We start from the raw sequence: 25,592 nt of genomic DNA, 5'->3' as shown, positions 1-25,592 counted from the left end.
TTGCCTGTAAAGTAAAACTGTCGGTGAACTCAAACAAGCCCCAGACCGAAAAAAAATAAATCAAACTGCCAAGCTGCAGGAAATGGTTAGGACGACTTCTCACAACAATATTATGCAATACTATTGTGGAGCCCTTTCAGTCCCTTGGCAATTTCTTGGTTCTCTGCTAGGTTTGTTTCCAGGCAACGCTGGAAATGATAAAGTGTCTCAACAGTGAATGGAACAAAACGAGCTGGTACAATTAGGATGAAGCATCTGATCTTGGAGATTCAGTCCTTACAAGAGGAATCTTGATGAGGCGGTGCCAAACTACTCAGAGATTCACGTTTTTACCAGTAAATAACAGTACTTAGCAATTTCCCAGCTGTTGATCCCGATAAAAGACAACGGCTTAAATTGCAAATGTGAGAGTAAGAAAAAAAAAAAGGGGGGGAGGGGGGCTTTTGTGGCTCCAGAGGGAGCTGCGTGAAATCTGATCATTCTTAAAGAAATTAGATCACCAGACATCTGCTGCTGGGAACCTACATTGGTTTTGTCAAAGAAGAATGCAAGGCTAAAATAGACTTTTTTCTTTTTCTTCTAAATAGACCCAGTAAAAACTCACACTCAATTACCAGTGTTTGGGCTCACCTCACTAAAACTACTGCAGTCTAACACAGCAGCCGCCGAAATGCTCCATCATCAAGTTTCGCAACACGCAACTAAGTAAAACACCCAACTGAAACAGGAAGCCGAACCAGCGAAAGCCTCTAAAAGCACTAGATTTTTCTTTTTCTTTCTCCCTTTGGCCAAAATCGTCATATTGTCTCTCTATCATCTAAATCCTCTGCACTGGAAAGATATGGCACCACAGTAAAATAATAAGCCAAACGTTATCTTTAATTACATAACGTGTTTTCTCTTAATTCGTTGTTGTTGATGTTAAGTCTAGTTCTGCCTCCTGTTCAGCGCTGTTTTCATGTTGGTGACTGAAATGTATTGCACTATGAACATGGGATAAAATCTTTTTATAGAAATATAAGAGGAAAAAAATCCTGAGCTTAACAAGCTGAACTCCATTCCTCTGCCAAAAATAAAGTCACTCCATACATATTGGACTCGGACACATTTAAAAAAGCATCATCATTTGGAAACTATTTATTGAACATTTGCAACCAGATATCAGTTAAATACAGAGCTTTCATTTCTCTCTCTACATCCCCCAACAGCAGGGACTGGCTCCACTTCATTACACTCTGAGAGGAGGGAATGTTACAGGACTTGGTAAGGCGCACACTGTGCTGGAAGTCATTTGGCTTTCTGTCGTCTGATAATAAAAGAGAAAGGAAATCTGAGTCTGCCTCTTAATATTGTCCGGCACCGTTTCCTCTCCTCCCCTTGCAGCTCTTTCACCTGCGGGCCAGGGTGCTATTGTCAATCCTGCGCGGGCAGACCATGGCGAAATTACACAAACGGGAGGCGAGAAGAGAAAACCAGTGTAGACGGCTGAGACACACCCCGGTACTGAGTGCGGTCTCACATGTGAAGCCATGATTGAAAAGCTAAAAGTAAAATGATCAACATGAATATATTAGAAAAATGGCAATTAGTCTTTAATAAACACCTCGCCTCACCTACTCCCAACGATAGACCAGGGTTATAAATTAAAACTGTCCAAATAAAATCAATCAACCAAGACTTTGGGCCCATTCAGTTCCATTTCAAGACTGGAAAAATCCTCATTGAAAAACAAAAACAAATGGCACTTTTCAGTCTCTTGAACTGGAATCTAGAATCTCGACTCCAACGGAATCGACCCCCCAACCCTAAAATCAACTCTTTCTAATTTACATATATGGGTCAGGCGCTCGTCAAGCTTCCACCACTCTAGCAGTCGCTCCCCCACGGGACCCGGGGGACTCCGCGGTCTCCGGGGGCTAGGCCACGGTTTTGAAGGTCTGCAGTATGAGGTTGGTTTGGTGGATGAGCCGGTTTGCGCTGATGAAGACATTTATCGCCCTATGAGGGAAGAAGAAAGGTTACAACTTGAGGAAAAAAATGGAAAAAGACAAAGGCCCCGCAGACACTGTTTAAACTGGTGAACTACTCCTGGGGAAGCAGGATGAATGGACGTGGGGTCAAGCTTGTTCTACCCAGACATTCCGAAATCTAATTGTCGGTCGAGTCAACAAATGACCAGCAGAGTTGGGCAGACATTCCTGCCTTCGTGTCCTTTCTTCTAAAAACCCCTACGGTTCTTGATAAAAAGGAGGAAGTCAAATAAAGACATGAATGAGAGGCTGGGTGATCTGAAAACTTTTTTTTGTTTGTTTGCAATACAACTGTCAGTTTAATCACAAGCCAGCAACAGCAACTTACAGTACGTCCTTCCTAATAAAGCTCATCCTCATGTTCCACTTTTATCGCCTCTGTGACCCACTGGGCTGTTGGTTGACCCACATTAAAATCTACTTTTTTCCCCCAGACAGCGACTATTCAATTAACATTGACTCACCCGCAACAGAGACAAGTAAACACATAGACTCTTATTTGATCATTATTGACCGGTGTGTGTCACATCTTAACACCAAGGAGTAGTTCTACATTTTGGGATGTACCCTTACTTTCCTTTCAGGTTAGGTGAGGGGTAAATTTTAAAAGCCACGGCCAGCAGCTGCTCAGCTTGGCACATAAATTGGAAATACGGGCAAAACAATTATCTGAGTAAATGTAAAACCATCAAACCTACCTGCAGCCCTACAGCTCACTGATTAACACATAATCGCTCGTTTGTTCAAACTGTTCAAAAGCATAATTGAAGCCTAAGTGCTGAAGACTATTTCTTGGCAGCTTTCTCTGGAGTCTTAAAGTCACTGTGACGTTGCCAAATACCTTAAAAGAAATGATTCAATGGAACAGACATTACATTGGTTAATTGGTAACTAATTTGAGGAACCAACATGGCCGCACTCGAATACAATGGAGTTATTATAACACCCTACTCGAGAGTGTTCTACAATCAGAAACCCACACTGACCATCTCTACACATCACAACACGTGGAATACTTACTTACTTTTCCCTCCTGCACAACCTGTGCAGCTGTAACTCTCAGCGACAGACTGCACATATTTCTATTTGGCAAATACTTTTATATGTTTATACATGTCTAATTCTATTGTGCAGCTTTTCATTACTACTCTTCTTCCCTGTACTTACAGCACTTTGTTAAGCACTAATACACCGCAGCAAATTCCTTGTGTGTGAGAAAACCTACTTTGCAACAGACATAATTCTGATTCTGATTAATTCCATGTAGAAAAATTCCACAGCATCAGTGTCCCTGTTATTCAGAATATACCCTCCACACCTCTCTTTCTACACTTATCACCTGGAGCGTCGTACACAGTGTCATGGTTACACTTACTTTCCATCTTTGAAGTATGTTTTGAGGGTGTCGCTGAAACTTTTGGAGTATTTCACAAACTCCTTTTTCTGGTGTTCCAGGGCCTAGTAGATGAGGGGGGGAAGGCAAAAACACAGGAGTGTCATTGAGAAACAAGGAAAAATTGTGAAACGTAGTGCATACATTTGTTTGTGTGTGAGTGTGTATGTTTGCGTGTGCCCCACTCACTCTGCGATTCTGGTACTGGTACTTCTTAATGACATTGTTGACCGTGTCCAGAAGCTCTTTTATGGCGCTGGCTATGTCTCTGTTATTAACAAAAGGGCAGCAACAGTAAGAATAAAGGCTTTCATGTCACAAAGTCAACAAGAGGTGCGACAATCAATACAAGTCATGTTTGTACAGCGACAGTGAATTAATGTTCTGTATTAATGTACTCTACGAGTGTGGCTTTCGATCAAGATTGTTTTCTGAATGTGTGTCAGGTGCTTCGGGCTTTTTTCCTTTGCTCCATTTGCTCTAAGTGCCGCTCGCTGTGTATTAGAGCCACATCAAAATCTGACTACTTCAAACTGCCAATTTTACATTTGTAACCCATCATGTAACCTGACATCAATTTGCGATTAAAAGAATAATCTCTGGTGCAAAGTTCCCTGCAGCATTAACACTGTGCAGCAGCAGGGGCTTGGTGTTTTTTATGATGGAAAACAATAAAGTTCAAAAATCAGCTGAACTAGCTGATTTTTGCTTTGTTTTCATGGCAGATGATATAGATTTTTAATTCCGAGAGAAAGTTATTTGATTCGAAAGTGTCAGAAAAACCAGCTACTATTTTCATAATTTATCATCTTTGCCCTTTTTAGGCAAAAGTAGCAAAGAACACTGATTTTTAGGTAACAGTACCCAGTATAATAAACGTGTTATTGAATCAAAATGAGCCTCTAGTGTGTGTCTGTGATCACTACAAGCAAAAGGCAATCTACACTGTGATAGTACTGCAACAGATGGGAAGTTAGAGCACTTCCTTGTTAATGTGGCCCAGACTACCTACAGTATAATGTGGCATTGTCTGGGTGATTGGATCTGAAAACGAATGGAGAACACAGAACTTAGCGCTGTCCACTTGCGATCGGATCACTCAGGATGTGGGTCCTAGACTAGGCAGTAGATTACTGTAGACCGCAGCAACCCTCACGTACAATATTGGAGGAGGTAAAGTCATTCAAACCAAGCTTGTGGATTAGACCAGTGTGTTATTTGTGGCGTTTAAGTGCCTGGCAGTTAGTGGTGATTAATTACCGTTTTAATTTAAAACAGCTCGCACTCACTTGATAGTCTGTAGGAAGCGTACTCTGTCATTGATCTCATCTGGGATTTTGCTGAGGATGTGTTTCAGAGCTCTGGCCTTCTCATTTAGATCCTGGAATTCCTGCTCAGGCCGGTCAATCATGAAATCTGCAGGGGTAGAAAAAAGCGGTGGCAGCATTTTCTCAGAGACTCCATCATTTAGGTGAATGGGCAGGTACACACACAAACAAGATACATGGATCTCAGAGTCACAAAAGACCGTTTCCACCACAGCATCTCGGTGCGTCTTCATTTCATATGATAATCACCTTCGACATCATCCGCTGCCATGCGCAGTAGGGATTCGGTGAAGTTGATTTGGACGTTCTTCTTCTCCAAGATCTTCATTATGATGTCCTGAGTCAAACCAGGGTTCTCCCTCTCCGCCTGAAAGAAGAGGCCATCGGGGGAAGTGAGAGGAAAATCACGCGTAGCACAGCACAAGCAAGACTAGGCCGGGGGGCTACGGAGAACAAAGTCAGATCAGAAGTCCACAGCGAGCTGTTCAGGTGAATGCACAAAAGCTCTCCTCTCCTGAATAATTTAACCTTGAATTACAGCCGCGAGGAGGCAGTGGCGGCGCAGCGGAGACACCAATCAGTGAGTCAAGTGAACAAAAGACCCACAAATGCCGCGGTGAAAAACAGCTGTAAGGTGATCACGTCTCCCTTTGGTTTTCAAAATGACAAAGCTGCGTCGTCTTCATCAATATTTAATCTGCGGCAGTGCAGAGGTAACGTGTGACTACTGGGCTTTTATTGTTTCTGTGCAATTAAAGCTGTGCACACATGGAGGGGGGGGGGGGGGGGGGGGAGGATCATCACAGAAACAAGGGCTCGCCTGAGGACAACAGTCAGGTATCAATTTTAAAATCAGAACCAGTGATGTTACAGCAGGCGCTTCGGCATAACGAGCGTCGCCAAACTGAATCTAATAGTCTCTAATAGACCAACATCAAAACCATTCAAAGCATTTTATGATATTTACATTTATGTATTCATGTCATTGAATAATTGAGTTGAAATGAAATGAACAGGAAAACAACAGAGCAGAGCCGAGATACTGTTTCACAATTGTCCCCTTTTAACTTGGAAAGAAATGGAGAACATTCCTTCTCTTTACTCTACTGTATCTTTACTATGGTCAGGTGTCATTTAAGGCACAAGACAAGCGAGGCTCTAATTTCTCATTTCAAGGTGTATTACATTATCTCTAATATAGGCAGGATATGATGGATGGGCTTGTGAGTGAGTGAGTGACACGAAAAGGGAAACAAAGCTGTACCCGCAGCAGGCATGCCTCCTCCGACAGACACCAGCTGAGCCCTCGCTCGGGTCGACTCTCGTTAGTGGTCTCCCTCTGCTGCCCGGGGCAGAGGCTGAAAGCTTTTTGGGGCCACTGTCCTGAGGGGGCCCATACGCCACACACCTCATACTTTTTTCTCTTTGCTTTAAAATGTCTAATTTATTTTTTTACTTTTTTCACAGCTCTGGAGAACTGGAATGCAGCCTGTGTGTATTATTATACGATTATCCTATTTACTTCTACTGTGTGTTTCAGGGTCATCTGATCCGTGCACATGTCTTACCTTTATGAAGGCTGCTCGGAGCGTCTGGGCTGCTGATAGGTTGATCCTCTCCAGCTAATGGACAAAAGGGGAAGAACACGCAAACTTGACTAGACGTGACAGCGGTGATAAGTTACATCTCCGTCAAAATACAAATAAAAACAGAATTCCTGCTTAAGTTACCTCACAAAGTCCACCCGACAAAGGTGATTCGAAGAATCGTCACATGATAGGGATTTACATTATTATTTTTTTAACTGCACAGAGGTTTCTGATTTTCCTGTTCAGCAACCACATCACTACCACTATGCTTTGTATAACTGTAATATTACATAGCTGAACTTTTACTTGTCACAAAAATATAGATTTTTTCAGTATAACACTGCATACACAGTATAATGTAAATCAAATTGTAAAACATTTTCCTGTAACTAGAATAATTATGTCAAATACATGAAAACGACAGGTTTCAATTTCTATCTATGTAAATCTTCCAGTAAGAATATGTATGTATTAATGGTGCATTTATCAATACTTGATTACTATGGACTGAGCTCTGCTTTTTTTATTTGTGCTATGCAACACAACAAATTCAGTGGGGATTTAAAACAAAATAAACAACAGTCACCCACTGATGATTCAAACTGATCATCTATGCATGAACATTATTTGACAGAATACTGACTGAGCAGACAACATACTTGCTCAGGCTAACTGCTGTCAGCGCGGGATATCTTACCTCATTGAAAACTGGGTACATCACGGCGTACAGTGTCATGGATACCATGGAGTTTGTCTCCGCTTCATTCTTCATCTCCTCCATTGTCATCCTCCAGGGAGGAGCAGCTCTTGGGGAAACTGTGAGGAGGAAACTGCAGCTCTCGCACACACTCACACATACACTCACTCACCCACTCACACTCACACACACTCTGAAAACCACAACAGGCTCCAGAGGGACAAGAGCCTGGAGGGGGGAAAAAAGGAAAGACAATAGCAGGTTATTGATATTTTAAGACATTGAGTATCTACATACTACAGCATAACTAAATAAGGATCATTTATATGGTTTTTTTTAGAGGGGATACACCGATTGGATCCACCCTGTCAGTAATGCTGCTGATCCTGACATGGTGAAGCGGTCAGGTACCGGCTACGATGACACATAACCATCCAATACAGTTTCTTGGTCAGTATCGTTGCAAAATTCAGCTTTTCTGCTATTCGTTGCATTTTTGAAATGGCACACCATTGGTCTGGCCTAATATCCCATTAAAATACAAATGATTCATCAATTCCGCGCAGCAAGGCATAAAGATTTTATATTTGAGAGAGCGTCAGCATCAGCTCAATACTTGGTATGTGCAAACACCCTGAGTTTAGGCATCGGAACTGGTTTCTGGAGAGACAATAACAATGGGGGCGACATTTTACAGATAAAACACAAACAACTCAAATCTCACTGATGGACAAACGACTGTATCGATAACACCCGACAGCCGATTTCTTGTAGCGTTGCTAAATAATTGTTATTTCCATGACAAATGAATTCGAATTTTTGGGCTGATAAATCAACTCATCCTTTGAAATAGTGACAAATGCCAGCTCTACTTTTTTTTATGAATTATTGGTCAACACATACTCTATATTGCCTATATTCTACACATGTACCATCCAAATGTGTACATCTACGATCGGGTTGGTTGGTTGGTTGGTTAGCTTTCTAACCATCAGGAAGAGCTGACATGTTGGGTTGAACCTGGAGGAGGGGAGCGGCACAGTTCCACATTACCTGGCTGCTGACAGTGACACTAATGTGACCGAAGAGCAACTTAACTGTACAATCAATTTCAGCATTCAAAAAACCATCAGCACTCATTACAAACAAGATCTCAGCTCCCCTTTTCTAACTTATTACGAATTATAGATATAGAGAGAGAGAGTAATATAGAGGACAATGTCATGTTTGGCAGTGTAGCTCACTCCTTAGCAAACTTAGCAGTTAGCATTCGGGAATGTAGATAGCTGTGTACATCTGTGCTATCTTGAATCCCTCACACAGTTCAAATATTCTTTTCTGAAATGTACAGTTACATTACAGTTTGTCAGCCACAGTGTCAGACTCGACGGCTGCACTACCTGGAAGGGCTACAGCCACCCGGCTAACTGGGTGTAGCCGGTGTGCTAGCTGTGTGCTAACCGAGGTTGGTTCTTTTGATACGAGGTAATACATCATGAAAACCCAAACGTCGGCGTGATACTTGACTGATCGCAGTGATCTGGCCGTAACCATCTAGCGGTGAGGATTCTCAAATCGAGGCCTATGGCGGAGCAGCTCGGTGGTAGCGAACCGCTGCTAGCAGTGAACGGCGTATAGCTTACGTAGCTAGCTACAGTAAATTGTAGATTCGTACATGATGTGTGAGCTACAGCGCGTCAACAAACCGCCCCGGGTCCGATGTGTGCGCCGGAGCACGCGCGACAGGTGTGTACTTGCATCTACCTTGGGTTTGACTTCTGAAACGGGGCTGGTGACGCCGTCGACTGCCTCGTAGCTGCTGTGTTTTCTTTACAACTTAAGGCGGAAGTTTTTTAGGACTGGCCTCAGCGACATCTTCCGGACCGTTGCTACGTGAACACACGCCCTCCAATGAGAGGGCGGCCGGAATGGAGCGGCAGTGACGTCACACGTGATATGTCTTCATAGTGTTTTTAAAGACAAGAAAAAACAACACAATCAATGAAACTGAAGTAAGGGTCCTGTTCAAAACATCCGACCAGGCAGCTAAAAGGAAACCTAAGATAAAAAGAAGAAAAATAAATAAATAAATAAATAAATATTTATTTATTTTCGAAGAATTTGTTTAGTTTATTTATTCTTTCAAAAATATGTTTGTACTTATTTACTTTTTATTTGTTTTGTTTGTTTTATTCTATTTATTAGGTAGATAACGCTGGTTCACACTCCAACATAGTAGGTGGCGGTCTTGCTCCTTACCGCTGGTTGCCACCCACCAAAAAAAGGAAAAAGAAGAAGAAGAAGAAAAAAAAAAAAAAGAAGAAGAAGAAGAAGAAGAAGAAGAAGCAGAAGAAGAAGGAGTATTTATTTCTCCCAACTTTTTAAAAGTTCTAAATACAACTAAGTTGTTGTAGTGCCCCATTTAATCCTTTTACATATTCATGGGTTTGGGGATGTCAGATGGAGTACTTGCCTTTAAAATGTAAGTTAAAACTGGAAACTTTAAGGTTGAAGAACAGCTGAGAAATCTCAAAAGCTTCGAAAGGAATGAATATGTTATTGGAAAACAATAGCTGTATAGTACAAGCTGCTTATCTTATATTACTTGATCAAAAGTAGCTTATTTTTTCCTTTAACATATATACATGCTAAATCAATCCATATCAACAGTCTCCATATCTTCCCACAACATTCTACACATGTCAAGAGGTTGCTCACTTTTCTGGCTGACTGTTTGTGGAGTAATGTAGGGGTCATCGCACAGAATGTCAGTTAAGTTGTCTGGTTAGTGTAACTCTGACGGGTCAGAGGAGCGCAGGCTCCATCTGGATGAAGCCCCCAGGCCTGGTTTAAAAAACCTTGCATAGGAGATATAATACTACAAAATACTACAAAAATAAAATCATATAAAAAATGGTTTCACCTTGTTAGTATCAACATGATGTAATGTCCAAGGTTGTGTCCCTGCTACACGTACATGGTGATAAACTGGTACTAAAAGCAAAACAAATGATGTCGTTTTCTGTGTAATCTGCTGATGAGGATGATAAAATGACAAGTCAGTGATTAATATTTTCCCCATACAAAGGTTGACCCTGTTCATCCTGTTAGAGCAAAACACATAACTGCAAAGTTTTGGAAATAAGTTTATTTCATCAATGCAACATCTTTTACAAAATTTACAAATGTGTTTATAAACTGTAATTCTCTTTTCATGTAATATATCCTCACAACAAATATCCACCTATAACATTATAGGCATACATAAGTATTAAATAATAAATGTGTGCAATTGCCATCCTTGAAAAATCCTGTCAACTTTATTTATTTATTATTTTTTTGATTTTTCTTGGTGTATTTTACCAGATTGCTGTTTTATCCTGTTTAATCTTGTTTTAACCTATACTATTTCAAATTTGTGTCATCATAAATGTTTCAAAACTGCTTTTATGTGCAGCACGTTGTGTTGCATTTAATGCATGAATCCTGCTATATAGATACAGTTTATTATTTTATTATTATTATTATCATTATCATCCTTATTATCGTCTCCTGATGATCACTCAAACGCAAAATGTCACAAAATGCCAACATGACCAATCCAAGTTTTAGAACATGCAAAATCAGCCACATCAATGAATCAATAAATCTGACTAATTATCATATCATCGATGTATTCCTAATTGTAATTGAAATGTCTGTCTAACTCTCTGAACATTAAATGTCTTCCTCCTCCTGGTGGAGGGCGGGGCCTCCATCGATGTTACCGGCCATTTCCTGATGCAGCCTGACGACCGGTACCAACGTGGTTGTCATCCACGCAGGTTATGTAAGAGGGACTGGGCACTCTGATTGGCTGGTTGCGCTCACGGCGTCGAAAGACGGAAGATAATCACATGCTCGTAGTCGTACGAGGGAATTCAGCACACTGGAAAATTCCACAAGCTCTGAACAATCTGCGACACTCACTCGGACTGTTCTTTTGTAGGAGAAACGACTTGAAGGCCTCCCGGTGAAAAGGTGAGGCGGCTTCCGGTTTTGTTTTTTTTAAAGTCCGTATTGCGAGTTATTTCATTCATTCACTCTTCGCAACACAGGAAATGCTTATTATTTGTTTTGTTTTGTTTTTCCCAGAGTTGTAAAATGCCAGTGATAATGTATCTATTATTATATGCATTCGTTTCAACGTGTCACGCTGGCGGCAGGGGCGCTGCGAGAGGATGGTGTGTCCAGGAAACGCAGCATGTCTCCTCATACTGCCTTGTTCTACGGACAGAGAGGTTGACTGAAATCTGTTTCCTCTCCTGTTTATTTTCAGACTTTCAACAGCCATGTCCGTGAACGTCCACGTCAACAGCCCCAATGTGAGGTACACAGATACGCACATAGTGGCTCAGTATTCCTACAGCAGCACATCAGTGAACACAGACGGAAACAAAGTGACGGTGAGTCCGTAGTCCTCCTCATCTGTACTCTGTTACACGACCGGTCTAGCCTGGCGTAGACACACCAACACTCAAATGCGTACTCTGCAAATGCGTAGTCTGCAAATGCGTAGTCTGCAAATGCGTACTCTGGCAGAGCCATTGAAATGAGCTCCCAGAATTCATCTGGGTCCCAGCCAGGCTATGACCAGTCAGTTGTCAGGAAGGAATACTGACTACCCAATTACTGCTGGGCACCTCTGTACTAATGCAATACTTACTATTGTGAACTCATGTTATTATTGCAGCAGTGACTACAGAGTACTCACGTAACAATGTAGTAATTACTACTGAGTATGCATGTAATACATGGGTACATGTGATACTCCAGTAATGACTGCCAAGTAGTCATGTAATAATCACTATGGAGTTCTCATGTAATATCATAGTAATTACTATGGCATACTCATGTAATAATATACTACTGAGTTCTCATGTATTACTGTAGTAATGACTGCCAAGCTCTCAATAAAACTGCAATAATGTGATGATGGTATTGATAGATATGTTATTAATTAGTCTTGAGTTCACATGTAACTAGAGAACATTATATGTCGACGTTCCGATTCAGTACTGAGTACACGAGAGGGACGAGTACACTCACTCACTCACTCAGTCTGAGAGAGGATTTCATCTTTTATTTATTATTACTTCATATTATTATGAAGTAATGACTACTGAGTCCTCGAGGCTCAACGTGTTGGCTGGTGTAATCTCATCAAAAAGTAATCTCTGTTTTTGTGTACACAAATGCATCTGTACGTTCCCCCACTAACTCTGCTCCGTGTTGGGGAACAGGTGACCCCCCACAGCACTGAGATGACGTTTCGCACAGAGAGGCGTGTGCCCCAGCTGGGTGTGATGCTGGTGGGCTGGGGAGGCAACAACGGGACCACGGTCACAGCGGCAGTGCTGGCCAACAAGCTGGGTCTCACCTGGAGGACCAAGACTGGAGTGAAGGTGAGCGTGGTGACACAAACATGCCTGTGTGCCGATTCAAAGGCTGATAACACTTGTAGCTAAAATATAAAAACACCACAATTGTTGTTTTTGAAAGTGCAACTTAATGAATGAACTCCTAATAACCACACTAAAATAAGATGTGAAAACCTCGGGCAAACACCAGGGAGCGAATAGAGAAACTTCTGGTCCCATTATATAAACCCAGCCCCTGATAGAGTGGTGGATTAAACTGACATGCTCAGTAGGGCGTTAAGAGCTTAACTCACTCTGGTCTCGGGGATCTCTCTTTATATGGACATGCTTTGTCTCCATGGCCTGTTCTTGTGATTTCCATTTGGGCCATTTTTTATGTGGTTGATGATTAAACATCTGAAATAAACTTCTTGGAAAAAATTAAAATAGAGGTGTTTCTCCTCTCCTCTCTCTTCCTCATTCTTCAGAAAGCAAATTACTACGGCTCCTTCCTGCAGGCCTCCACTGTTTGTGTGGGATCAGGGCTCGAGGGCGAGGTCAACGTGCCCTTTCGTGACCTCCTACCTATGGTGCACCCTAATGATATCATCTTTGATGGTAAGGACTACTGTAGATTGTCTGCTCAAGGTTTCACCTCTGAGACAGAAACTGAGAAGTGTATGTGAAAGGTTAACAGTGGGACAATCTGACCCCAGGGCAGCTCAAGACGACAGGCAGCCCCTTCCATGAGGTGGTGAAGATGGTCATTTAAGCCACTTTCTTTTAATAACTTGAAGTATGTTTGTGTTTTTAGGCTGGGATGTGTCCGCAATGGACCTGGGAAGTGCAATGGAGCGAGCTCAGGTGCTCGACTGGTCGTTACAGGAGCAGCTCCGACCACACATGAGCCGCATGAAACCCAGACGGTCCATCTATGTCCCAGAGTTCATCGCTGCAAACCAAGAGAGCCGAGCTGACAATGTCCTCACCGGGACCCTGGCAGAGCAGGTAATAAGTCTGTTCTCATGGCTGACTTGTCAAAGCAGGAATATTGGAGGTGTTAATTGTGACATTAATGATGATTTCTGGGACACTTAATGATTCCATTAAGAAAACTATGTCAGTGAGTGAGCTATGCACATTGCCAGCATTCTGGGATCTTTAATGCTGTTAATTCCACTTGTGCTTTTCCTGCCTTGGCAATTCCATGTGAACAGGGTCTACATGGTTTATATCGTCTTCATCCTTTTATTCCACTTTAGACTGTCTTGCTTCTCTCGTCATTTTCAATTTGATTGAAAGAATAAACGTTCTTCCAGGTGGAACAGATCCGAGCCGACATAAGGGACTTCCGTCAGTCGAGTGGCGTGGACAAAGTAATCGTCATGTGGACGGCGAATACAGAGCGCTTCTGTGATATCGTAACGGGGGTCCATGACACCGCCAAGAACCTGCTAGCTGCAATCCAGGTTAGAGAGCAGGAGCTATGAGGAGCGTTTGGCTCAGAAACTTCCAGATTCATTAAAACATGCTTTTAAAGTAGAGGATCCAAAGGCACAAATCATTTTAGCTGGATTCAGTAGAGCTCTCCAGTGAGAAAACTCTTTTTTTCCCACAAAACCAACCAGTTTTGTGTTGGTAGCCTGTAGTCATGACTCCTCCATTCAACTTTAATTTTCTCCTAATTCTGAGGACAAAACAGTAATCCTCCATTCTATTTGGTGATTATTAAAGCTTAGAAGATTGAAGAGATTAACACTACACTGTGTATTTGTAAATTAAATGGCATAATGAGTCGGCTCAGTTGTTCATTTTATATCACGTCAGGGGAAGAAAATCTGATTTGTGCCTCTTGGGTGAGTTTTTTTATCTTTTTGTTTTATCTCCTGTCTTCAGCATGCTTGTGCTGCTGTCAGCAATGATAAATGTCCATGTCACACACTTATGATTTTCAGCAAATAGCTAAATTTTTGATAAGCATGAAGTTGATAATAGAGTTGCAAGCCAGAGATTACATAAAGAGTTTCTCGGGTGGAAATATAGCCCTGTAAGTCAAGCTTTCTTCAACTGTGTAATCTTATGATACACTAATAGCCATTATCTGATTTTTTTTTTCTTTCCATATCCATCAGGCTGGAGCAGAGGTTTCTCCCTCCACGCTTTTTGCAGTGGCCAGCATACTGGAGGGCTGTGCCTACATCAATGGCTCCCCGCAGAACACGTTCGTCCCGGGGGCCATCGAGCTCGCCGTTCAGAAAGGCGTGTTCATTGGAGGGGATGACTTCAAATCCGGTCAGACCAAGATCAAGTCGGTGCTCGTGGACTTCCTGGTCAGCGCAGGAATCAAGGTGAGAGAGGGGATGTACGGAGAGAGACAAGATGGATTAATTAAGTTATGGATGTACACTATCAAGAATCACTCCTCTAAAAGATGATTTTTTTGTTAAGTACGGCGGAGTACTGACTCCCAAGCACGGAGGAAATAGCACCTCAGGGAGTACTTCTGCAGTTAAAAACAAATAGGATTACTAGCTGGTGTGCAGTAATTGTCCTAATAACCACTTAACTACAATAGCTTCTACAAGGCTTAATGCACAGGACAAACCCTCCCTACAAGCCTGAGTACGCTAGCAGAGAAATTGAAACTAAAAGCCTTAAGTGCAAACGGAAAAATTCAGCTTCTGCAAATATACCAAAAACCACGTCCAAGAGAATATTGAGGATAAATCACAAGGTGGATGGTGTCGTTCTTCTGTCGACATTACACTGTACAATCATTTTTAACATCATAATGACAAGTTTAAGCCAAAAAGTTCTCTATGTTCGCTTTAGATAACACCCTGTTGAGAATTCATCTGACGAACACATGAGAGTATGAAAGTACCATTTTATTTTCTATTTTTATTTTCTCTGCCCCTTGACAGCCGACCGCCATCGTCAGCTACAACCACCTCGGTAACAACGACGGGAAGAACCTGTCGGCACCGCAGCAGTTCCGCTCCAAAGAGATCTCCAAGAGCAACGTGGTGGATGACATGGTCCAATCAAACCCCATCCTGTACCAGTCTGGAGAGAAACCTGACCACTGTGTGAGTGGCCCAGGACACAGACACAAGAATGAGCTCCACGCACGTGGATGATTACAGAAAACAGCAGGGCCGACTAGTCAACCTTCTCCGTTTGTTGTTTTAGGTGGTGATCAAGTACGTCCCCTATGTGGGGGACAGCAAGCGGGCCATGGACGAGTACACCTCTGAAATCATGATGGGCGGGATCAACACTATCGCTATGCACAACACCTGTGAGGTTGGTGGTCACTCAATGCTGTGATACCTGTATCAGAACTAAACAAAACCCCACCACACATTATCTGACTGTAGTTAGGGAGAAGAATGCTTCGGAGCCAGAGCCTACTGTTAATCCTTCTCACTAAGTCTTGGGCTTTAGAGTTACAGTACACACCTGCTTTGGGCTATACAATTTCTTCCATCACTCGCTATACCACAAAAATTCTACAGCAGTTACAGTAAAAGTAGAATTTAGAGCGAAATGAAACGATTCAAGACTTCATTTCACCTTTTTTCAGTGACCTGGCATCAAAGCTGGCATTTGTAAAACTGAATAGAATCTTCTCTATATGGTGGTAATGCTACGTTTTCTGTATCTCTGTAGTTCCTGCGTGTGCAGGGAACTATATGTTTTGGCCTCCACATTCTCATATCTGTCTGAAACCATTCTTTTCACCCTCACTTACTCCACTATCTCTCTTCTTTTACAACAGGACTCTCTACTAGCCAGCCCCATCATCCTGGACCTGGTGATCCTGACAGAGCTTTGTCAGCGGGTGACTGTCCGGCCGCAGGGTGAGGAGGACTTCCAGTCCTTCCACAGTGTCTTGGCTCTGCTCTCTTTCCTCTGCAAGGCCCCCCTCGTCCCATCAGGGACCCCGGTCATCAACGCTTTCTTCCGCCAGAGAGCCTGCATAGAAAACACCATGAGGTGTGGCTCAGTTTTTCTTTTCTGGTATTTCCTTACCACACAATTTGGCAAAAAGTCAAATCTAACATTTTATAGAAGTATGATTGAAATTGAGTCTTTCTCCGTGTCATTTTCAGAGCGTGCCTGGGCCTCCCTCCCCAGAACCACATGGTCCTGGAGCACAAGCTGCAGAGAGACTTCCTGCCTCCGTATGCCGCCCACATCAACGGCGGAGTAGCGGCTACTAAAAAAGCTGTCTTCACCAACGGGAACCGTATATCACTAACAAACGGTTGCTGACAATGCGGTGTGTGCATTATGATTGCAAAAACAAAACTACAGCCTAAATAAAACTGAAACACGATCCTGCAGATTTAAAATTAATACACTATATAAAAAGAACAAGAGCCCTCATTGATCGAGCTGTTTGACTTAAATGTGAGATGTATTTAATATCATAGCACACTGAGTGTCCTGTCCGGTTAAACCGACAGACATGGTTTCATGCAGAATTAACCATTAAATAATTTGTAACTGGTAGTTTTTTTTTTATTTTAGTTGTTGTTTTTTTTCATCTGCAAATGAATGAATGTACTGTACATGGGCTTGATGAATGAGCGGCATCTTTTTATCTTGTGTTGTTTATCACTGCCTGTTTGTTTCATGTCTTTGGCGAAGCTAAATGGCAGAAAATGTGAACTTAATTTTAACTGTAAGAGTAACTTGGGTTATTTCTATTCAACCGCCTGTTCATTTGTAGGTGCTTCTCTGGAGTCAGGTTGCCGTGGCAGCAAGTGAGTCAAGGTAGTCCAGATATTAATATACAATAAACATTGAGATATTGTTGTCGTTTGAAGGAAAAGTGTCTGTTTGATTCACCATTCTTCCCACTAAGCCATATGTCAAATTCAGATATTATTTATCTGTGGCTGGGTTATAGTGTTTGGGTAATAGAATCATTGTACAACAAGGTAACTAGGAACAAGAACATAAAACATGTAATTTAATCAGAAACAGATAAAATGAGTCTCTCTTTGAGCGTGAGTGTGCCACAGAAACACAACATGCTTATTCCATATTAATGTAGTAGGCCGTAAACAGGGTGTAGTTTTGCATGAAAAAACAGTTGACTAGCTTTTCTGCCTGTAAAAGAAAAAAAGATAGAAAAATAAAATAGTAACAAAAAACGTCTTTTTTATTTACCATCAAATGAAGAGATATGAAGGCAAATGTCTGATTTAATAAGTAAAGATTATTATGTAAAAAGGTTAGCTGAAGTTGAAATTATTGTACATTAAGGTGAAAAGACAAAATTTTATATACAAGTCCAAACTTTTACTTTTACTTCTAAAAATTATTTCCCAAAAATTATTTCTCTCATACTTTCAAATTTTCCCTTTTATTACTTATAATGTTTTTATAAAAAAATGTAAAATGTTTTTAAAAAATAAAAATTTATTTTAATATTGTTGTAATCCAAATTTGGGATTTGGGGATTAATAATATTTTTGAATGATGATGATGATGATTATTATTACTTTTCTTTTATTCAGATAAATTCCACAGACGTGGCCTTTTATATGTTTTAGCTGCGAGGGCAAAGGGAACTTTTTTGCATTGTGGACCGAGCCACGTGTTTTTCACCCCGGGATCAGGACAATGGGACACACCCCTCCTGGTCCGTTTCCTGTTTCCCGACCGGTCTCTTCAATCACTTCCGCTGCCGTTGCTGCGACACGGGACGTCAACAGCAATGGCGGACAAAGAGAAACGCCGGTCCGGGGTGCCTCCTCCTCCTCCTCCTCCCGGGATGCCCGAGGGCAACGCCACCAGGTCGGACAGCGACAGGGAGTTTCTGTCGCAGGCGGGGCTGGGGGAGCTGCTGCGCGGGGCCATCCTGAAGATGGTCGAGGCCCGGTCGGACGACCCCATCGGGTTCCTGGCGGACCACTTCTGCAACCTCGCCGCCACGACGGAGAGGGGCACGGCCGGATGCGGCGACGCGGACCAGCAGCTGAGCAACGGCCCGCCGAGCGCCAGCGCCCAGGAGCAGCAGCATCTCAACCGGGCGCTGTGGCACCTGCGGCTGGCGCACCACTCCCAGAGGTTCGCGGTCCAACAGTGGGATTGTAGTGGGGGACCAGCAGTTCACATGGGCTCCCCACGTAGATTGAAAATATTCGATCACACGAAACAAGTATTCTAATATGACGCAATATGATATGCTTGCTTTGCGTCACTGTAAAAAAAACTACAGTAATATAAAGTTTAATTAATCAATATGTGATTTTGAGTAGGCGTGGCCGTGGTAGAGAAACCCACAGAATGATACTAGTACCACAATATTCATATACCCTATGTTGACCAGTGAAAGACAACGCAGACTCAGCTACGATGCACAATAGCATTATTAACAAGCTGGAACACATCATTATTATTTGTTCAACAGACCAACCAGGTGCCACTAAAATGGTGCTCTTTGATAAAAGGTTAATGGCTTTGAGAATGATTTACTAATGCTTTATATAACAGCTACTAGCCATTAAATAGAGCATCTTTTGGGTTGCCAGGTTGTGGCTGCTGGTCATCCTCTTTCAGCATGACACTTGATTTGTATTTTCAGTAAGGCTCACCCATAGGATTGTTTGACCTCTGATATCTAATAGGATAGGTAGTTATGATCTTATCTGCCATAGGTGATAAATATTTACCTGACATCACCAATGAATATGAAGCAGGTGAAAGGACTTTTGTTTCTTCATTGATACATTATAATAAAAAATAAAAAAATGTTTTCCAGGAACAATTATGTCCTCGGTGCTGTGGATAATCCAGAGCTTCCTGGTTGGCAAATGAGGGTGTTATATACTTTATACATTTTCTTTAAAACGACAAGGATTTAAAAAACAAGGATTGGAAGTGTATCAGAGTATTGTAATATTTTCGAGATAGACCAGTTTCGATATACTGCCACCTCCTCCCTCTGAACATATTGATTTATACTCTGCCACATACAGTGCAGTATTAGTCACCAATTTGTTGCCATGATGTGATTAAAGCCTGATGTGATTTAATTTATTAAATTCAATTTCCAACCCAGATCTGCCTTCAGCAACAACGTCTGTGTGGCCTACGACCTCCTGAACCTCACTGGGCCCCATAGACATCCAGGTGAGGCTCCTGAAGGCCCCGACGGCTCCTGCACTGAGAGCCCAACAGGAGGAGGAGGAGGAGGGGTGAGAGGAGGCCTCTACACACAGACTCTGGAGTGTCTATGCAGTGAAGGTGGGGTCCCTGCGTCCACGTTCGCGCCACTCCTCCGACGCCTCCACTGCCAAGACCACGAAGCGGTCCCTTACGAAGTCTTCCGTCACGGCGTGCTCACGTGTGCTGTGTTCTCAGACTACATCCGGCAGGCCCAGAGGCTCTACGCCGAGGTGTGCTGCCCGGACGACGGGCCCGCCTCGCGGGCGCTGAGCCTGGCCGTGCTGGGGACCCTGAAAGAAGCTCTGGAGACGTCCCAGGGCTGCGAAGCGAACTGCTGCGTCAATGCAAACACCAAAGGAAACTCCTGCCTGGAGGCAAAGGCGATCTGCTACCTGAAGGCCAGCTCCAAGATCTCTCCCTGGAAGCTCGCCCAGGCCATGTCCGGAGCACAGGCGCGGGGTCCGGGTGGCAACATGGACGCAAAGGAGTTTGAGAATGCAGCCGCTGAGCTTTTTATCACTCGAGTTAAAGTCGTGTCCTAGGTTTGTTCTCCGTGTTCTCATGATTTATGAATGTACAGCCATCTACAGTATACGATAGAGTAAATAATCACCCTTGCCGCCTAAATGGCAGATTGTCTACATAAGACCCACAGATATAACCTCCTCTGCCACTGTCTGGTGGAAAACACTTAAGATAATCCACATTGTTTTGTGTCTGTTCTTGAGCTTACTAATGTCAACGGCGTCTGCAGGCAGCCACTGTGCCGTGTGAAGGACACAGAGTTCCTTGGATAGACCAAATATATTGAAATCAGTATTTGTCCTGACAGTTTCCATTGTCGTTCAGTCTTTTCCATGAAATGCTCAGTTCAGAAAATAACACTGCGACGCTACATCTACTGCAATTCAATACAACAGCCCTGTAATATATCATCACTATTTAGATTTTTATTAACTCATCATTTTATTGTTTTTGTTGAGCAAAGTGATGTTGATTAAAAAGGCTGTAGATTGGGATGTTGATGTACATAGAAGCATTTCTAATGTTTTGTTTTACAAAGAGACTTACTATAGACTTTACTATACTAAATTATGTTGCCAAATAAAGGCACTTATTATAGTGTAGATAAAGATTGTACATGCACAAATAAGGATAATCTTCATCAAAAATGATATATTGTTATAGATAAAAACTACAGAGTATAGTAAATAATTTAACTTACACCATTCACAAAATTAAAATGTTGCTGTTTCGGTCCCACTTCCAATACATTTATCAATCAATACATTTCAATCTTATCTTCTGTCTTATACTGTACTGATTTTGATTATATCACTGCACTACTTTTTTTTATTTTTATCGAACCTTGTGTTGCTTTTTCCCCTCACCGTGATTGTAATGCACTTTGGCTCAAATCCTGCTGTTTTGAATGTGCTAAAAGAAATCTGACTTGAATAGACTACAACAATAAATATATAACACAGACACTGGTCTACTTTTACATTTTTAAGTATTTTTTAATCTGAAATATTTTTTTTAAGTGTTAACTTTTACGCTAGACTTTTATTTTAAGTTATGAGCATATTACTAAATTGATTATTTTTCCACATTTGAATCCTTTTCTGAAAACCACTACATATTTTGGGCCACTAGATGGCAGCACCGCCCTGGTGGTTCAGACACGGACACAAACAGGAAAAAGACCGGATGTGCACAAGCGCACATCGTAAAGATGGAATGACATCAGACGCAACAACAGCTGTAATAACTTTTCATTAGAATAACTTAATGTCCTCTCTGCTGCCTACCGGCTGGATTCGGGAAACATGGCGGACGAGCAGCAGCTGCGGGCCTTCATGTTCCTCATGACGTACATGCTGCAGAAGCGCCGCAGAGACAGAAACAACGCGGACGTCCAGCGGCGCGATGAGATCCAGAGACGCGTCCGACACCGACAGTACTTCTTCCAGAGACAGAGGAGGATGCTCATGGTCAGTCCCTCTCATCACCTGCATCCCAGAGAAACAGAAAACTAATCTGATCACAGTCACATACAGTGGCTGCTGCAGAAAATATTCACCCACTTGTTGGTCTTTAATTTTAAATGGATTTGCCATTGTGTCATCAATCTGCAACCAATAACAATAAGCATAACTTGGTTTTGTATTCCAGAAAAGTCTGCAAATACATTAGTAATCAAAAGCTGATATTCTAAATAGCATAAAGTAAAACTTACATTAAATTCAATTCCGCAAAAAAAAAAAAATTTGCTGAAATACAAAAAGTGATTCACAAGTAATTCACAGCCTCAATTCATTACTATTTGTTGATGCTCCTTTGGCAGCAATTGCAAAATGGAAAAAGAATTATGCAGTATGAGAATATAAATAGAGCTGAATCGCACATATTGACTAACCAATTAATCAGCAAATTTGCAGTTATATAAACAGCCAACAAAGATAAAGTAAATCCTGTAGTGGGTAGGAATAGTATCTACACGTATTTATCTAAAATCTGGCTATGAGTATGATAAACCTAAATGCAACATTTTCCCTTTAAAAAGAGAAAGCATGATATTGTCATAGTGTCAGTAGACGCAGTGATTTTAAAAAACGTGAAATTCTTTGATTTGATTTTTGGTCTTTTTCCCGACCAGATGATGATAGCAGGAGGCATCCGCTCCAACGTCCGCATCCGCACACGTCCCTGGACCACCACTCAGAGCACTGATTGGTGGGAGCGCGTGGTGATGACAGAATTCCAGCCCTCTGATTGGCTCGATAAGTTCCGCATGAGCCAGGAGACATTCTTCTACCTGTGTGACAAACTGAGGCCCCGTCTGGCTCGCCAGAACACCAGCTTCCGCCTGGCGCTGCCGGTGGAGAAGCGCGTTGCCGTGGCTTTGTGGCGCCTGGCATCAAACGTCGAGTACCGCACCATCAGCACTCTGTTCGGCGTGGGCAAGTCCACCGTGTGCCGGTGTGTCAGAGACATGTGTCACGCCATCGTGGCGCTCCTCAGCTCGGTCTACCTGCGGCCGCCCAACGAGCAGGAGCTGGAGGATTCAGCCCAGCTCTTCCTGTCCAACTTGGGCTTCCCTCACTGTGTTGCTGCCGTAGCAACACTCCACACAGCCATCATCACTCCATCAAACAATGCGTCGGACTATGCCAACCCTGCCGGCTGGCTCTCAGTGCTGTCTCAGGTAGAAAAAAAAAAGGCACCTGCACCCACGCCGCTGCAGACAGATGCTCACTAGTTGTCCTGCGTCAGATTTTCATTCATTCCCCCCTACTTTCTGTTTCTCTGCTGTTTCAGGTGGCTGTCAGTGGCCGGGGGCAGTTCTGGGACGTTTGTGCCAGTTTCCCAGGCGGGACAGACCCAGCTGAAATCTTACAGAACTCATCACTGTGGGCCACAGCTGCAGAAGGAGGACTGTCGCCTGCCCCGCTATCTATCTTCATGGGAAAACCACTCAGGTAGAATGAAAGCCTGCAGCGTGACAGTTGCATCAGGATCCAGTACAGTAACGAGTAAATCACAAGGTGTTGAAGAGTCCTTCCGCCTGGTTATAACCTTGTTTTGTTTTTAGTGATTTCTTGTTAGAGTGTTGTTTTGAAGGGGTTTAGCATTCAAATCTCTGTCTCCTAACTGAACTTCAAGCCAGTGGATGTTGTCACAATTCTATCTAAAGGTGTTTAATTTTAATATCTAGACCCCAAAGGTCTCGCAGTGTGTCGTTTCAGGCCATAACTGAGAGAGACCCATCTTGTCGTGTCCAGGTACGTGCTGCTGGGGGAGGCCTGCTACCCGCTCCAGAGCTGGCTGATGAAGGCTTATCCCGAGGACAAGGGCAGGGGGGCAGGTCGCACGGCGCTGACGGAGCCGCAGCGGCTCTTCAACCGGCGACTCGCCGGGGCGCTCCGTGTGTCCGAGGAGGCGCTGCTGAGGCTGAGGGCGCGCTGGCAGTGCCTGAGCAAGAGGAACGACTGCGGACTGGACGTGGTGCCCACCATGATCCTGGCTTGCTGCATTCTGCACAACATGTGCGAGTCGCACAGTGACGCCTTCAAGGCGGAGTGGCAGGTGGAGGTGGCCGAGTCAGAGAGCCCTCAACCCGGCCACAAGCTGCTCCTCTCAGGCGGCATGGACCAAAGTCAGGCTGAGGACGTGCGGCACCTCTTCTGTGACTATTTTGAACACTCGAATAACTGATAAGACTAGTACTATTTAAAAAATGTTTTTAAATCTTTGTACTGGCTTGTGCTGTCGAGATGGAAATGTCAGTCTGTCACTTGTATCTTTATGCTAACTGTTGCCAGGGATGTTTATGCATTTCACCCTCCGACTGCTGTAAAGATGAGCCACATCTCATATTCGGGTGCCACCATTCGTCCAAACAAACATGGGAAAAATTGTATTTTTCCCATTTTGTTTTTTTTAATCTATCAAAACAATTGACTTGTATCATGTATTACACCTTTTCTATGTCTTCAGATATTATGTACATTTTTATTTAGTGCGTCATTGTATAATTTAGATATGTTTGATGTACAGTCCAGAATAAGTATTTGGCCAGATTTTTGACTTTTTTAAAGCTCTGTGCTGCCTTCAGTTTGAAGTTTCAGCTTAAATTTTAGAACCTGCTGCCACTGACCTGCCAAAGCTTCTGTATGCTGATGAACACTACTTAACTTGGATTTTCATCCTTAAATACTTTTAAATTGTGAATTTGACGGCGCAACTTTTTAAACTAAATACCTAAGGTTAAGTGTTTGTCATGTAAGATGCTGAGGTTCATCAGCCCAGCTGTTGTAAACTGCAGATGACCAATAACAGATATAGACCTCAAACATAGAAGGCTACTAGTCTTGGCTGGTCACTGGCTGCTGTGGCAAACGTGGTGGCACAGAAAACTCTAAATAAAAATTGAAAATGATTGCAAAGCAGTTTAATAACATATATTTCTTGGAATGCAAACCTTGAATTCCGAGATGATAGACCTGCGAAAGATCCACTCACCGCTCTCCACTAGTGCATATGCCAGACTACTGTGTTAATGTTCCCACCTGAACAAGATGGTGGGAACATTTACTTTTAGGCAAGGGGACCTGAAATGTCAACTCTGTAAATACATACATATGAAAGGCTTTAGATAGATAGATAGATAGATAGATAGATGGATAGATAAATAGTTATATGCAATCGTTCGCTGAGGCCACAAGATGTCACTGCTATCACAGTACACAGCCTCCACAGGCCTAACGAATGATTTGTGTGGTCTTATTCTGCAAGTAATTGATGTAGTGATGGAGGAGTGATTGTTGAAATGTCTTCAGTTTTGACATGTTGCTCTTAACCTTCAAGATATTTGAGATACGCACAGCAGATGTTGGACTGGGTTTAACAGTGATCTCACATGCAATGCTGTAAAAAAAAAAAAAGGAAATTTAAAAATGAAAAAAAATATATATGGTTTTACATGTCATAAGAGTGTCCACAGTCAAATCACTGCAGTCAGGCCAGCACTCACTTCAAAAAGCCCGGTCAAACAAGTCCCCACGTTATTTTGCCTTACGTGTATATACTAGGCATTACGGTAACAGCGGGTAAAATCTGATGTCACAATAAAATAAATGGATGGAGTTAGTGGATATTAAATAATAGATAAACTAAACGCCATTAATGGGCTGGCTTTATCATCTATTTTACTCTAAATGAGACCCAAAATTTACAAAATGAACATAATGCTGTATTGAAGAAGACTCGGAACTAGAGATTGAGGCAATAAACTCCTCCGGCAAACGTTTACTGACGTTATAAATCAAGTCAGAGGTGGAGTTATTTTCTCAAACTTCAATAGAAACTTATTTTTGCAACCAGTGGAGTCGCCCTCTGCTGGTCATACAACAGAATACAGACTCCAGGCACTTCTGCATTGGAATCACTTTCCGGACTCTGGAACTAC

The 25,592-nt window shown here is 42.6% G+C and overlaps 4 protein-coding genes across 5 annotated transcripts; 3 read left to right on the top strand and 1 right to left on the bottom strand.

Annotated features, from left to right (window-relative positions):
* Nucleotides 1-1,122: 1,122 nt before the first annotated feature.
* LOC118286357 (programmed cell death protein 10) lies at nt 1,123-8,956 on the bottom strand. Of its 2 annotated transcripts, none has more exons than XM_035610758.2 (8): nt 8,802-8,956; nt 7,038-7,265; nt 6,320-6,373; nt 5,001-5,118; nt 4,713-4,839; nt 3,613-3,691; nt 3,406-3,488; nt 1,123-1,998 (listed from the first exon to the last, which is right to left on the bottom strand). In XM_035610758.2, exons 2-8 carry the CDS (start codon nt 7,125-7,127, stop codon nt 1,917-1,919), a joined length of 633 nt encoding a protein of 210 aa, XP_035466651.1. In that variant the 5' UTR covers nt 7,128-7,265; nt 8,802-8,956; the 3' UTR covers nt 1,123-1,916. The 2 variants fall into 2 exon arrangements, with proteins under 2 accessions (XP_035466651.1, XP_035466652.1); XM_035610759.2 differs by lacking the exon at nt 8,802-8,956 and adding an exon at nt 8,713-8,734.
* Nucleotides 8,957-10,831: 1,875 nt separating this feature from the next.
* On the top strand, nt 10,832-17,266 carry LOC118285678 (inositol-3-phosphate synthase 1-A). The gene is made up of 11 exons (XM_035609449.2): nt 10,832-11,057; nt 11,356-11,482; nt 12,320-12,481; nt 12,925-13,054; nt 13,251-13,444; nt 13,756-13,905; nt 14,569-14,784; nt 15,361-15,525; nt 15,629-15,742; nt 16,218-16,435; nt 16,552-17,266. The coding sequence occupies exons 2-11, from the start codon at nt 11,369-11,371 to the stop codon at nt 16,712-16,714; spliced, it is 1,626 nt and encodes a 541-aa protein (XP_035465342.1). The 5' UTR covers nt 10,832-11,057; nt 11,356-11,368; the 3' UTR covers nt 16,715-17,266.
* Nucleotides 17,267-17,980: 714 nt separating this feature from the next.
* On the top strand, nt 17,981-21,111 carry tpgs1 (tubulin polyglutamylase complex subunit 1). Its single transcript, XM_035609453.2, has 2 exons — nt 17,981-18,520; nt 19,515-21,111. The coding sequence occupies exons 1-2, from the start codon at nt 18,168-18,170 to the stop codon at nt 20,161-20,163; spliced, it is 1,002 nt and encodes a 333-aa protein (XP_035465346.2). The 5' UTR covers nt 17,981-18,167; the 3' UTR covers nt 20,164-21,111.
* Nucleotides 21,112-21,311: 200 nt separating this feature from the next.
* LOC118285679 (protein ALP1-like) lies at nt 21,312-24,570 on the top strand. The gene is made up of 4 exons (XM_035609450.2): nt 21,312-21,615; nt 22,281-22,829; nt 22,943-23,103; nt 23,407-24,570. Exons 1-4 carry the CDS (start codon nt 21,451-21,453, stop codon nt 23,837-23,839), a joined length of 1,308 nt encoding a protein of 435 aa, XP_035465343.2. The 5' UTR covers nt 21,312-21,450; the 3' UTR covers nt 23,840-24,570.
* The last annotated feature ends 1,022 nt before the right edge of the window (nt 24,571-25,592 follow it).

Source organism: Scophthalmus maximus, chromosome 15 (genome assembly GCF_022379125.1).
Source record: "Scophthalmus maximus strain ysfricsl-2021 chromosome 15, ASM2237912v1, whole genome shotgun sequence".
NCBI classification, from domain to species: Eukaryota; Metazoa; Chordata; class Actinopteri; order Pleuronectiformes; family Scophthalmidae; genus Scophthalmus; species Scophthalmus maximus.
Note: the sequence above shows the minus strand (reverse complement) of the source record. Positions and strands in the feature narration are given on the sequence as shown.

Bases quoted from the DNA above. Each gene is read 5' to 3' on its own strand.
- tpgs1 (XM_035609453.2), top strand. From the start codon at position 18,168: ATGGCGGACAAAGAGAAACGCCGGTCCGGGGTGCCTCCTCCTCCTCCT. The intron at 18,521-19,514 runs GTTCGCGGTCCA...TTTCCAACCCAG, and splicing joins CTGGCGCACCACTCCCAGAG to ATCTGCCTTCAGCAACAACG.
- LOC118286357 (XM_035610758.2), bottom strand. From the start codon at position 7,127: ATGACAATGGAGGAGATGAAGAATGAAGCGGAGACAAACTCCATGGTA. The intron at 6,374-7,037 runs GTAAGATATCCC...TTTGTCCATTAG, and splicing joins TGTACCCAGTTTTCAATGAG to CTGGAGAGGATCAACCTATC. The intron at 5,119-6,319 runs GTAAGACATGTG...CTCTTCTTTCAG, and splicing joins TCCGAGCAGCCTTCATAAAG to GCGGAGAGGGAGAACCCTGG.
- LOC118285679 (XM_035609450.2), top strand. From the start codon at position 21,451: ATGGCGGACGAGCAGCAGCTGCGGGCCTTCATGTTCCTCATGACGTAC. The intron at 22,830-22,942 runs GTAGAAAAAAAA...CTGCTGTTTCAG, and splicing joins GGCTCTCAGTGCTGTCTCAG to GTGGCTGTCAGTGGCCGGGG. The intron at 23,104-23,406 runs GTAGAATGAAAG...TGTCGTGTCCAG, and splicing joins TTCATGGGAAAACCACTCAG to GTACGTGCTGCTGGGGGAGG.
- LOC118285678 (XM_035609449.2), top strand. From the start codon at position 11,369: ATGTCCGTGAACGTCCACGTCAACAGCCCCAATGTGAGGTACACAGAT. The intron at 13,055-13,250 runs GTAAGGACTACT...TTGTGTTTTTAG, and splicing joins TAATGATATCATCTTTGATG to GCTGGGATGTGTCCGCAATG. The intron at 15,743-16,217 runs GTTGGTGGTCAC...CTTTTACAACAG, and splicing joins CTATGCACAACACCTGTGAG to GACTCTCTACTAGCCAGCCC.